This window comes from Pseudophryne corroboree, chromosome 3 (genome assembly GCF_028390025.1).
Source record: "Pseudophryne corroboree isolate aPseCor3 chromosome 3, aPseCor3.hap2, whole genome shotgun sequence".
Taxonomy (NCBI): Eukaryota; Metazoa; Chordata; class Amphibia; order Anura; family Myobatrachidae; genus Pseudophryne; species Pseudophryne corroboree.
Genome location: NC_086446.1, coordinates 278253567 through 278266985, shown reverse-complemented (window position 1 = coordinate 278266985; position 13419 = coordinate 278253567). Strand labels below are relative to the sequence as shown.

General features: G+C 49.9%; 1 protein-coding gene across 1 annotated transcript in view; it reads right to left on the bottom strand.

Moving 5' to 3' along the window:
* SLC2A4RG (SLC2A4 regulator) overlaps window positions 1-10750 on the bottom strand; it is a 34059-nt gene extending 23309 nt beyond the window's left edge. The window contains exons 1-3 of the mRNA XM_063959168.1: window positions 10468-10750; window positions 3407-3591; window positions 2181-2254 (exon numbers count right to left, since the gene is read on the bottom strand). Coding sequence (XP_063815238.1) covers window positions 2181-2254; window positions 3407-3591; window positions 10468-10605 — 397 coding nt within the window. The 5' untranslated portion in view covers window positions 10606-10750. The remainder of the gene's footprint in view (window positions 1-2180; window positions 2255-3406; window positions 3592-10467) is intronic.
* Window positions 10751-13419: the final 2669 nt, after the last annotated feature.

Genomic DNA, 13419 nt, shown 5'->3' with positions numbered 1-13419 from the left:
TCTTCCCATCTGGAAAGAGGTAGTCCATTTTTAATTCAGAATTGGATCCTTCTCACCATAGATTCAAGCCTCAGTGGTTGAGGCACAGTGTCCTCCCACCAGACCTTCCAGAGTCATTGAACACTCAGGAATCTCTCCTACAGATCAACATTCTGGAGATCAGAGCAGTTTACCAGGCTCTTTGTCAGCCAAACCTTTACTTCAGGGCAGGGCTGTAAAGGTCCAATCAGACAATGCAACTGCAGTCACTTACATTAAACATCAGGGAAGAACACAAAGTCCAGGTGCGTGGAATGTTATCTTCCCGCGGTTTACATTCTGGGAGTCCAGAACTCGGAAGAAGATTTTCTCAGTTGCCAAGACGTTCACACTCGCGAATGGTCTCTCCAATTCAATGTGTTCCAAATGTTATTAAGTTGCTGGGGTCATCCGATATAGACATGGTTTCCCGTCACAATCACAAACTTCCTTAGTACTGCTCCTGAATCCAAGATCTGGGAGCTCTGCTGGTAGATCCCCTCTTCCCTCCAATTTTGATGCTGGCTCAAATTCTTCACAAGCTGAAACTGGAGAGTGGGTCAGTCATCCTGGTGGCTCCAGACTAGCCATGCCGAGCTTGGTATGCAGATCTTAGAAGGTTATTGATAGCTCAGACTTTGAGTCTTCTTCTCAGGCCAGACCTTCTATCTCAGAGTCCTCGTCTCCACCCAGACCTCACTCGTCTAGCTTTGAAGGGTGGCTATTGAAACAGCCCTTTTAAAAGCATGGGGGTTTTCTGAATCATTAGTCCGTAACATGCTTTCCACCAGAAATCGAGTTTCAACAAGGATTATTGGGTGTGGCGGGCCTATTTTGACTGGTGATCTATCCGAAACATAACACTTTTTTTTTACCTTTTCCAGGTCTTGTCCTTTTTACAAGCAGGCTGTCAGGTCCTTATTCAACGCAAGATTGCTCTGTTACCTGCAGTGTAAACCTTTCTTCAGGGTGTTCTACATATTCAACCTAATTTCCTTCCCATGGTGGCATCGTTGGATGTACTACCGACACGGCGGGTCCTTTAGGCTCATCCCTTCAAACCTCTGGACTCAGTTGACCTTCGTTGGCTCACATGGAAGCTATTTTCTTATTACCGATTGTTTCAGCTCACCAAGTATCGGATTTGAGTGCCTTGTCTCATAAATCCCCTTTTATCATTTTTCATCCTGATCGGGAAGTCCTTTGTACCCTCTGAAGTAGTGTCCAAATTTCTTATCCACCAGGAGATTATGGTTCCTTATCTTCCAGACACAGGTGCTCCTGAATTTATTCTTCTATTATTAGAGCATTGAATGCTACTTTTTGTGTGCTAATCTGTTTTGGTGTGTTAGAGCGTTAGACAGTTTTTCTCCAGTACAGGTCTTTGTTTAGATTTTTTGTGTAGCATACCTATAATTTCGTAATTATATGAAATAAACTGGAGTTTTCTGTTTTGTGTCAAATTAAGACAGTGGTTTAAGCCAATTCACTTCAGCCATACAAAAATACATCTATTCTAGTGCCCTGACAAAATTTAAAAATTTTGACTCTCAAGTCATTCCGGTCATGTCTACTGTAACCATGATAAACTCCTATACTGTTCTATAAAGTCAGGATATTTATATGCTTACTAGTTACCAGCCCGTCAAAATTACGAAACAACATAATAGTAATGTTGGCTGTGCGCACCCAAACGGAGCATCACTTGAATTGCTTCGTCGGGCGCCATCTAGTGACCGCCGGCATGCAAAACACTTTAATTTCTCCCATAGAGGTGAGGAGCAGCCTTTTATTATATAGGATGCACTTCAGTGCAGAGTAGGTGTTGTCCTCTGGAACCTTTGAGATTTGCTGAAAAAGAATTTCTTTAGTCATTTTGTGTTTCTCTGTCAATATATACTATACCAAGCTTTAAAAAATAAATAAAATTGTGTCACGCAGTCTCTTCTCCTGACTAATGCTCAAATTTATACAATTAGAGACGAATGATCAACCCGCAAGCAGCACTGAGGCAGCATTTAATGGGTTTTTTCTACTCGCACCCTGAGAAATAAAAGCCAGAAACTGGTTGCTGTGGGTAGCAGCGACTTTTTTTTCCCACCATGAATTTCCTTTAATGTATTGAATGTAATGCTTGACATGTCGTATCATAGTACACATACCTGTTCCGGCACCCAGCACCAAGGGACCAGAGGACAAACTAGTAAGAGCGGCTGCAGCTATTGCTTCATCGAGCCTGGAGAGAAGACAAATACGTGTTAGCTAAGAAAAGACATCACGCGCACTAACACTAATTTACAAAAATGTTTGCTCTCCATCTGTACACCAAAGCAAGAGCCAGTGGCGTCATAAGGGGGGTGCCACCAAAATGTTGGCTCCTGCTCAGTGACAGGAGCCGGGTGCTGCACTCTAACATTACATGCAGCACCTGGCTCCTGTCACCTTGTAGGAATTGGCACTGCAGCCATAGCACCCCCCCCCAGGGGCAGCCCGTATTGCCCGAACCCCCAGAATACTGAAAACGGTGGTTCGGGCAGCGAGGCCACTCCCCCTCCGATGAGGCCACACCTGTTTCGCGGCAACCCGCACCAGGTATAATCAGGTCAGTGACGCCCCTTGCAAGAGCGCTCCTTATTCCTACATAATAATTAAATCAGCGAGTGGTGGAATTATGCCTGTAATAACCAAATCTTATTTACAGGTATGCTCGAGATAACAGGATAATTTGCTGTTATTACGTGTTTGGCCACAGTTGTACAAGAAACATGCTGGCTTTGCACAGCTGCTGTGTCGCTTTTAGCCAGCAGATGGCAAAACAAAACCCTTGTTACTGTATGTTCTGGGGAGACCCAAATATAAAAACAGTATATTTTCATCATGTGTATACCACATTGGGGCAAAGAAAACCAGATGAGGGGAAAGTCACAAATCTCCACATTGCAACACCTTTTGACATTGCACTGGTTGGAAAATTAATAGTTTAAAACATTCAATAGATTGTTAAAGGCCTAGATCTATACAAACTATGCTGTGCTAAACCACTTAACTGGCACGGTCAGATCACATGCAACCGCACCGCCCCACTGTATACCCCCAGTTTTTGATGGAGATCCGTTCTGCAGATGTGCATAATATTTAAATATTCTAAAAAACACTTTTGAAACTACATGAAATTGAAGATTTATTTGAAAACAATGTTTTGAAGGCAAACATTGTCAGTTCAGTGGTTAAACAAAGAATGTATGCGGAAAAGTAAACAACTCACACTATGAAAACTGGGCATCTAAAAGAAGAAGCCAGTAATCAATAAACTTGTTATCCAATATACTGCCCAGCCTAGTCTTATCCTCTATACTAGTTAAAGTACATGGTTCTTATGCTCTCTGACCTGTGTTTAGGGACAGAAGTGGACAGGACCGGCTGAGTACTGTTTCGAACAGGCTGGGCCTGCAGGGATGTTGGTTTTGGAGACTGCAGTGATCCATGGAGGCTGTTGTGGCACTGCCCGGACTGTGGCTCCAGCGTTTTGCCAAGTTGAAGCGATGTTCTTGTATCACTGTAGAATGCAGATACCTGTGCAGATAGAGAGGCTCATAATGTCTTCTGTTGGTGCAATATACGCTGTGCATCACATGTAGCAAGGAGTCCGCTGTGCTATGAATTTAGGATAAACACAATCATCTGTGTTGCATGGCTAGGAAAGTGATAGTATAACAATGCTTTTTTTTTTTTTAAGAATTTTTTATTTTTGTATTATGTTCGTAACAGATCAAATGACTTGAGATAACAATTCAATAAAAAGAAAAATATATTGGATTGGAAGCAGGTAATCATCAACATATAATCAAGGCTATGACTATAGAAGTTTACGTGAAGCACAACGATGATGTCAACCATATCTTGTTATGAGTAATTGAAATACCAAACAGGGGAATAGAGAGAAAATAGGAGAGAAGAAAAAGACGGAAGAGAACCAAGAAAAGGAAGGGAGAAAGGTGAAATAAGAAAAGAAGAAGAAATAATAATAATAATAATAATAATAATAATAATAATAATAATAAGTGATAATAAGTATAAAAATGATTTTAAAGTTGGTCTTAAGGACACAAAACTGGAGGAAATATTGGGATATAAACATTAAGAATTATTAGACAACATGGTTAGCACAGCAGTCTCACATTCGGGTCATTGGTCTGATTCCAACCTTACCCTATCTGTGTAACATTTATATTATAGATTGTAAGCAGGGCCTGATTAACCAATAAGCTGATAAGGCTGCAGCCTGGCGCGCTGGGTCCTGGGATGGGAGCACTTCCTGGTGCCGCTCGAGTTGGGGCTGAGCAAGGTCTTGTAAGATCTCCCCCGGGAAATGTAGGAGCAGCGGAGCCTGCTGGGATTACCAGCGTCACCGAGGCAGCGACGCCAGGAAGAGGAGATCCTGTAACAGCTGCGGCTGGCTCAGCTGCCGAGGCTGTGATAATGTGGGAGCAGCAGTGCCTGTCAGGATTACCGGCGTCATCGAGGCAGCAACGCCAGGAAGAGGAGATCCTGTGAGAGACACAGCTGGCTCCGCTGCCGGGGCTGTGACTGATGCTACTGCCGCCGTAGCGAGCACTGCTAGGGCGGTAAGTGGCAATATGAATGGAGCAGAGACCCGAGCCTGTTACAGAGTTTTAACTGAATGTGAGCAAAAAAATTGGTGTGGGGGAAGGGGCGGCCACTTCTGTATTAGCCTAGGGCTACTGGAACCCTTCATCAGAACCCTTCAGTACTCACTGGCCGAAGTGGGAGAGATGTGTGCTGAGCGAACCGCTCAGCACACAGCTCTCCTCCTGCTCAGCACAGCGCGATGTGTGCTGAGCGTGCGGGGGGAAACGGGGGGGGGGGGGGGGGGGGGGCGCTCATTTCACCCAGCAGGTGAAATGAGCGACCTGCTAGATTGGCCAATCTAGCAGCAGCGATAGCGATGCGCGGGGCTGCGCATCGCTATAGGGGGTACACACGGAGCGATCATGCTTAAAATCTAAGCAATGTAGTCAGATTGCTTAGATTTTAAGCAGCGATCGCTCCGTGAGTACCCCCCTTAAGATTTCAGCTGACATACCAAGGTAGCATAACAAAGTAGTAGTCTGAGCTCTTACATGCCCATTCTTTCTCTAGTGCCTAAATATGACCCACAGACCTCTAAAGATAAGTGATCGTTTTTGTTTTTAATTGAATCAATGCTCCTATACTCTGAAAAAATAAAGTATATTGCTTGTTTTTGTAAACTGACCACTATATTAATTAGTTTTTATGCTTTTAACTTCAGTCCCACCTTATCCACCCCTGGCACCTTTGAAAGTAGTGCCCAGTGTTGTAACTATAGAGGGTGCAGGGGATACAGCTACTTATGGGGCCCCAAAGGCAATCCCACTGCACCCTCTACAAAACGTTTCTTTATTTTTAATTACTGTTGCCACGTCGGGTTCAGGGCTCAGCAGTGTACTTAATGGTAGGAAGCCACTTGTACTAGAGAATCCGGAAGTGTGGCTGAACCTGCAGTAGCGGCACCATGGCAGCTTGGCTGATGGACACGCACTGATTGTGCTTATACAGTGTCCGTCAACTGTGCACCACCAGCTCCACTACTGCAGGCGCAGCCATGCTTCCGGATTCTCTAGAACAAGCAGCTTCGCCTCCCTACCGGTAAGTACACTGCTGCTCCGAACCCGGCATGGCAACAGGAAGTAACAATAAAAATAGAAATATTAAAATTAAATAATAAATTTTAGAGGATGCCATGGGATTGCCTTCCAGGGCCCCCGTAAGGTTGCCAAGCCCCATAACAGTTGCATCCCCTGTATGACTCCTCCTGTCCTTCTGTCTATACTCCCATATGGTTCTCTGTCTGTTCGTCTGTCCGTCAGGCGTCCCGTACATCTGTCTATCCCATCTATGCCCACTCCAGTCCATCGATTTATACCCCCAGAGCCGGCGCAAGCCGCTCAGCAAAGGGATACAGTGCAGGCAGGCGCCAGAATGGAGAAGCGCTCTGCACCCATGTGCTGAGCTGATGTCTCTGCTGCTGCGCCTGTCGCACACTATGACAGGCAGCGGCGCCAGCAGCATGAAGCCTCCTCTCCCCCTCACCTGTGTCAGTGCAGAGTCGTGAACATAAAAAGGGGCAGAGCTACACGGGACCAGGATGAACAGAAGGATGATCTGCTCTAGCTCCAGCCTGCCAGACTTCCTTAGGTAAATGGATGGAAAGAGAGTGAGTGAAAGTATGTGTGTATGTATGTGTGACTGTGTATGTGTGTAATGTATGTATGTGTGTGTATTAGGGGTGTAGGTGTGACTGTGCGGCATGTGTGTAAGCGTCGCTGGTACAGGGGGCGTTGCATGCGTAAGCGTCACTGGTACAGGGGGCGTTGCGTGCGCAAGCGTCACTGGTACAGGGGGCGTTGCGTGCGCAAGCGTCACTGGTACAGGGGGCGTTGCGTGCGCAAGCGTCACTGGTACAGGGGGCGTTGCGTGCGCAAGCGTCACTGGTACAGGGGGCGTTGCGTGCGCAAGCGTCACTGGTACAGGGGGCGTTGCGTGCGCAAGCGTCACTGGTACAGGGGGCGTTGCGTGCGCAAGCGTCACTGGTACAGGGGGCGTTGCGTGCGCAAGCGTCACTGGTACAGGGGGCGTTGCGTGCGCAAGCGTCACTGGTACAGGGGGCGTTGCGTGCGCAAGCGTCACTGGTACAGGGGGCGTTGCGTGCGCAAGCGTCACTGGTACAGGGGGCGTTGCGTGCGCAAGCGTCACTGGTACAGGGGGCGTTGCGTGCGCAAGCGTCACTGGTACAGGGGGCGTTGCGTGCGCAAGCGTCACTGGTACAGGGGGCGTTGCGTGCGCAAGCGTCACTGGTACAGGGGGCGTTGCGTGCGCAAGCGTCACTGGTACAGGGGGCGTTGCGTGCGCAAGCGTCACTGGTACAGGGGGCGTTGCGTGCGCAAGCGTCACTGGTACAGGGGGCGTTGCGTGCGCAAGCGTCACTGGTACAGGGGGCGTTGCGTGCGCAAGCGTCACTGGTACAGGGGGCGTTGCGTGCGCAAGCGTCACTGGTACAGGGGGCGTTGCGTGCGCAAGCGTCACTGGTACAGGGGGCGTTGCGTGCGCAAGCGTCACTGGTACAGGGGGCGTTGCGTGCGCAAGCGTCACTGGTACAGGGGGCGTTGCGTGCGCAAGCGTCACTGGTACAGGGGGCGTTGCGTGCGCAAGCGTCACTGGTACAGGGGGCGTTGCGTGCGCAAGCGTCACTGGTACAGGGGGCGTTGCGTGCGCAAGCGTCACTGGTACAGGGGGCGTTGCGTGCGCAAGCGTCACTGGTACAGGGGGCGTTGCGTGCGCAAGCGTCACTGGTACAGGGGGCGTTGCGTGCGCAAGCGTCACTGGTACAGGGGGCGTTGCGTGCGCAAGCGTCACTGGTACAGGGGGCGTTGCGTGCGCAAGCGTCACTGGTACAGGGGGCGTTGCGTGCGTAAGCGTCACTGGTACAGGGGGCGTTGCGCGCGTAAGCGTCACTGGTACAGGGGGCGTTGCGCGCGTAAGCGTCACTGGTACAGCGGGCGTTGCGCGCGTAAGCGTCACTGGTACAGCGGGCGTTGCGTGTGTAAGCGTCACTACTACAGGGGGGCGTTACGTGTGTAAGCGTCACTACTACAGGGGGCGTTACGTGTGTAAGTGTCACTACTACAGGGGGCGTTACATATGTAAGTGTCACTGGTACAGGGGGCATTACGTCATTGGTACAGGGGGCGTTACGTGTGTAAGCATCACTGGTACAGGGGGCATTACGTAATTGGTACAGGGGACGTTACATGTGTGAGCGTCACAGGTGCTGGGGGCGTTACGTGTGTAAGCGTCACTGGTGCTGGGGGCGTTACGTGTGTAAGCGTCACTGCCGCTGGGGGCGTTACGTGTGTAAGCGTCACGTGTGTAAGTGTCACTGCTGCTGGGGGCGTTACGTGTGTAAGCGTCACTGCCGCTGGGGGCGTTACGTGTGTAAGCGTCACTGCCGCTGGGGGCGTTACGTGTGTAAGCGTCACTGCCGCTGGCGGCGTTACGTGTGTAAGCGGCACTGCCGCTGGGGGCGTTACGTGTGTAAGCGGCACTGCCGCTGGGGGCGTTACGTGTGTAAGCGTCACTACTACTGGGGGCGTTACGTGTGTAAGCGTCACTGGTACAGGGAGCATTATGTGTATACGTGTCACTGCTACAGGGGGGCGTTAGGTGTGCTGTCCCTTTGTAAAGTATGTGAGGAGGCAAATTTATAGTTTGTGGGAGGGGAGCCGAACACCCTAGCACCGGCCCTGTATACCCCCATATGGTGCTCTATCCATCCGTCTATCTGTCTATGCCCCCAGATTGTGCGCTGTCTGTAAATGCAGCCAACGTCCGTTCATGCCCCATAAGGTGCTCTGTCCGCCCATTCCCCTGTCCATCCATCTATGCCTCCACCCCTATCCTCTGCTGTAGTCGACTAGTGTCTCTTTGCTTGCTCCTTCCCCCTCTCTCTCCTTGACACAATCTCTATTTCTCTCATCCCCTTTTTCCATGAAAACCCTCTCTTTCTTTCTCTCTCACTACCCTCTCTCTCCTGCCCCTGAGGAGACATTGTAGTGACAAAGTCTAGGGGGTTGGGGGGAGGCCCTTGCAGGATTTTGCTATGGAGCCCACAAAGTTCTAGTTACGCCTCTTCCCTCCTATGTTTAGTGTGCATGGCAGTAAGGACCACAAAGGATATGTGTCAGAGTGATCACATAAGCTAACAGCCCTGGAAAACTATGCCTCATTCCTCAATCTAGACATTATCTACCTTCAACAGACCTACAAAAAAGGGTTATGTGACAGTCATCTGCATCTGCCTGGGACGAATAACTTTCTGGATAACTGAATCTGCATAACAGGCACCCACCCAAAATTGCAAGACAGCAGCTGTGTAATTGGAAACGGCTTCCCGACAGACAGGATCCTGGCGGTCGATATACCGACACCAGGATCCTGAAGTAAGACTCAATGCCTTACTAAGTGACAATGGAGTCATGTGACAACAGGGGGCCAATAGAATGTGGTACCAGGATGTGTAGAACAGAATTTGTGGAGGTTATATTTTAGGTTGACCAACATTTGGGGATTACTAGCAGTTGATCCTGTGAAGGCGATACGTGACCACAGTGGGAAAGGAGGTAGTATTGGGTGATACTATGGGTGGGGATATGGCCATTACACAGTGATGGAGACGGGTATGCGGTAAGTAGTAGTAACAGGGCCTCAATACTGGATGTTTCACAAAGCATCACTATGGTGTTGGGGGAGTTGGTGCTGTCACTTTGACAGGTGTACAGAACCAGCAGTCACTATGTGGAGGTGTCCTAGCAATTCTTATATTGCTGCATGTTACTACAGTATGTGTTGTCTGTAGCAATGTCACTGTGTGATAAAATGTGTCACGGTGTGGGGATTACTACAGGGACAAGTGGTCGGTATAAGGAGGTATGATACTAATTGTGTTGCTGGAGTCACATTTGTGGTGTAGTGCTAAACTCCAGTTGGGAAGAGGTGTAATACAAGGGATCACTCAGGTAGTGAAGAAGACATGGGGTGGGAATAATAAGTGACACTGTGTGGTGCTATCCCAGCTTTTGATATGGTGGAGGGGAGTGTCAGTGTACTATCGGAATGGCCTACCAGCAGCCTAGCCTAGACATTTGCCTAGTGGGCCAATGGTTAGGGGGCACCTAAGATACCAAAAAGGAAGAATCAGCAGACAGCCTATTACCTGTGCTGCTAGATCTAGGCTGGGAGTGGGGGGATTGGCTATGAGGTCACTTCCATTCCCTGAGGGAGAGGATGCTTCACACAACAATGCAGGTGGGGAGGACACTGGCTGGCCTGGGGACCTCACAGGTCTGGCACTGACCCTATCTGAAACCAAGGAAGAGGGGGGTAGTACCCCGCTCACTAGCCGGGCAGTGCAGTGCCAGGTATCTCTGGGAGGCGGGCATGCAGCACAGGCTAGATGGATGCTGTGCAGCCTCGGTGTGCAGATCTGGTGACACAGCATGTAGTGGCTGGTGTCAGTGGTACTCGGGCGGGAGGGTTAATGCCGGGTGTTACTGGCCTGAGTAGGGTGCGGGCAGGGCACTAGGTGTCACCAGCAGGCGGGCGCGGTGCCGGGTGTTACTCGGAGGGGGGACTAGTACCAGGCGTCACGGGTGGTAGGCTGGAGCAGCGCCGGGAGCCTCTGGAAGGGGCGTGCTGGGTACCGGGTGTCATCGGAGAGGTGTAGTGCCGGGAGTGACCGGGGCACCGGGAATCGGGTGAGGGGAACGTGCAATGCCGGGTGTTAGCAGTACAGGTGTGTGTGCTGCTGCGGGTGACACTATGAGGGGGTGTGTGCCGCCCCTCCCCCAATACCTCAGTCCTCTTCATGGCCTCCAAGCTGTGCGGCGGTTCCTGTATCCGGGCGACGGGATTTGCAGGGCGATGGAGGCGGAGTGGAATCCCGGTACTGCCGACCGTTCTGTCACGGACTCCGGTGCTGACTGCCGCCATCTTCCCGTGCAGGGGGTGGGAGAGAGCAAGGGAGAGAACCGACCAACGGAGAGCGCGCACCGGGTCCCCGCCCACACAGCTCTTTTCACACAGAACACGCCCCTTCCATCTCCTATTGGTTGCTGCCAGACATCAACAAGGTCCCGCCCCCTCCCTGCTCTCTGGCACGTGGCCAGGCTCTTGGCCCCCATTGGCTGCGGCTTGTTGTTGTTCATAGGCTGCGTCATGTGCCGTGGAAGGGGGCGTGCCGGGCCCTGGAGACTCCTTAACTCTTTCCTGACAGGGAGGGGGCGTGGTGCTGTCATGTCTGTGCGCTGAGCTGTCCTCGTACAGAGCAGGGGAAGATTTTTCCATCAGTCCTGCAGCTGCTGTGGAACTACAGTATAAGGGATCCGCTTTAACTGGTGTTTGTTATTCAATCCAGTATTAAACAGTATGTACAACAAAGCAGTGATTGCCCCTTTTCCTCAGAAAAAGTGGTTCTTACTGCTTTAACCAATATTCTAAACGAGTTATGGCACCTTGGTAGTATAGGGAGGGCTACCCATCTAAAAGTGTAACATGATGCTTTTCGGTATTAGCTTGACTGGCGGTTTTGTTTCACAGTCTACACATGCCTGTCCACTTGCCCAAATTGTTTGAGAGAGTCACTTATTTCAGGTGACCCCACCGGAAACCTGGCCTGAGTGAAGTGGGTGTCCGTGGTCAGGGCAGCTTGAAGGCATGATTTGTGCTGAATCATGTCATAGTGCAAGGGCGTGTGGCATGATAGCGCAAGTATTGCATCCATACTTCAATATCAGGGCCGTCTTAACAGCAGTTTAGGCCCCTGGACAGGGGCGGATTGGGATAATAACCAGCCCGGGAAATTTATGGAAGCAGCCCTAATAGGGGTGAGGTCTGTTGAGGGGATGGAGTCTGTCAAGTGGGCAGGATTACTTCTCAGAAGGCCTAATTAGACGCAGGGACTGCAAAATTTTAGGGGCGTGGTTTCATGAGGAAGGGGCATAGCCACATAGTGCCAATTCACATTACACCACACATTGCACCAGGTAGAACCTCCTATACACACTGCGCCAGGTAGAGCATGTTATACATATTGCGCCAGATAGAGCACGTTCTACACTTTGCGCCTGGCAGAGTACGGTATACACATTGCACCAGGTAAAGCACATTATACACTTTGCGCCAGGCAAAGCACATTATACACATTACACCAGGTAGAGCATGTTATACACTTTGCGCCAGGCAGAGCACATTATACACATTGGACCAGGCAAAGCACATTATACACATTGGACCAGGCAAAGCACATTATACACATTGGACCAGGCAAAGCACATTATACACATTGGACCAGGCAAAGCACATTATACACATTGAACCAGGCAAAGCACATTATACACATTGCACCAGGTAAAGCACATTATACACATTGCACCAGGTAAAGCACATTATACATATTGCACCAGGTAAAGCACATTATACATATTGCACCAGGCAGAGCACGTTACACCGATTGCACCAGGTGGAGCACGTTATACCCATTGCACCAGGTAGAGCACATTATTCACATTGCACCAGGCAGAACAGTTTACACACATTGCACCAGACAGAGCACCTTATACACATTGCACCAGGTAGAGCACGTTATACACCAGGTAGAGCACGTTATACTAATATATAAAATATATATGATGCAGCAGGCAGGCACACTATGGGGGTAATTCCAAGTTGATTGCAGCAGGATTTTTTTTCAGCTGTTGGGCAAAACCATGTGCACTGCAGGGGAGGCAGATATAACGTGCAGAAAGAGTTAGATTTGGGTGGGTTATTTTGTTTCTGTGCAGGGTAAATACTGTCTACTTTATTTTTACACTGCAAATTAGATTGCAGATTGAACACACCACACCCAAATCTAACTCTCTCTGCACATGTTAAACCTGCCTCCCCTGCAGTGCACATGGTTTTGCCCAACTGCTAACAAAATTCCTGCTGCGATCAACTTGGAATTAGCCCCTATATAATTATTAAATGTAGTAGAGTAGACAGTACTTACTGTCACACAACTGGTGTGTGACGCAGTCAGAATTAGCTGGTTGCCGCGTACAAGTTTTATCAGCAGCCGCTCCTTTGTACAGTGTGATGGAGGGGTTGTGTCTATTTCTTAGTGGCTAAGGGACATTTGACCCACGTGACACGCAAGAGAAGGGGAGTAGCAAGTTCGGCAAATGGTCCAGAAATGGACCCTCACCACCCTTTGGGCACGGTGGCTCATTCCGCTTCGCATTGCTCGCCATCTGATTACTAAAGGTAATAGTTGGTGGCGTGGAAACTGAAAGTAGTATCCTGCCATATTTGCTCCACCCCCTGACGTCACAGGTCCCTTAGCCCACTAGGATTTAGCATCTGCCGTGACGGAGGGGCTGAAGGGGAGGTGGAACACGTGATGCCGCTGGCGGGATGCGGAGCCGTCAGTAATGTTGCCCCTCATTGGCTGGTCATCACTCTGCAGCAAACATACATTTATAGTTCATCTTAAATCACATATAAAACACAGCCCTCATTGGCTGGCCGTCACCCCCCTATGCAGGCCGCCGCCAGCCACCAACCGCAGCCACTATCGTCACCCCCTAAGCAGGCCGCCACCGCAGGCCATCAGCCGCAGCCACGATCACAGCATCTACCATCATGGCAGCATTAAGTGAAGCATGCGCAGAAGCTCTGTGAAGCATTTAAAAAATGTCCGCTGTCGGAACAGCTGCGCATGCGCAGAAGCTTCACTTAACGCTGTCTGGCTGCCATGATTTCGGC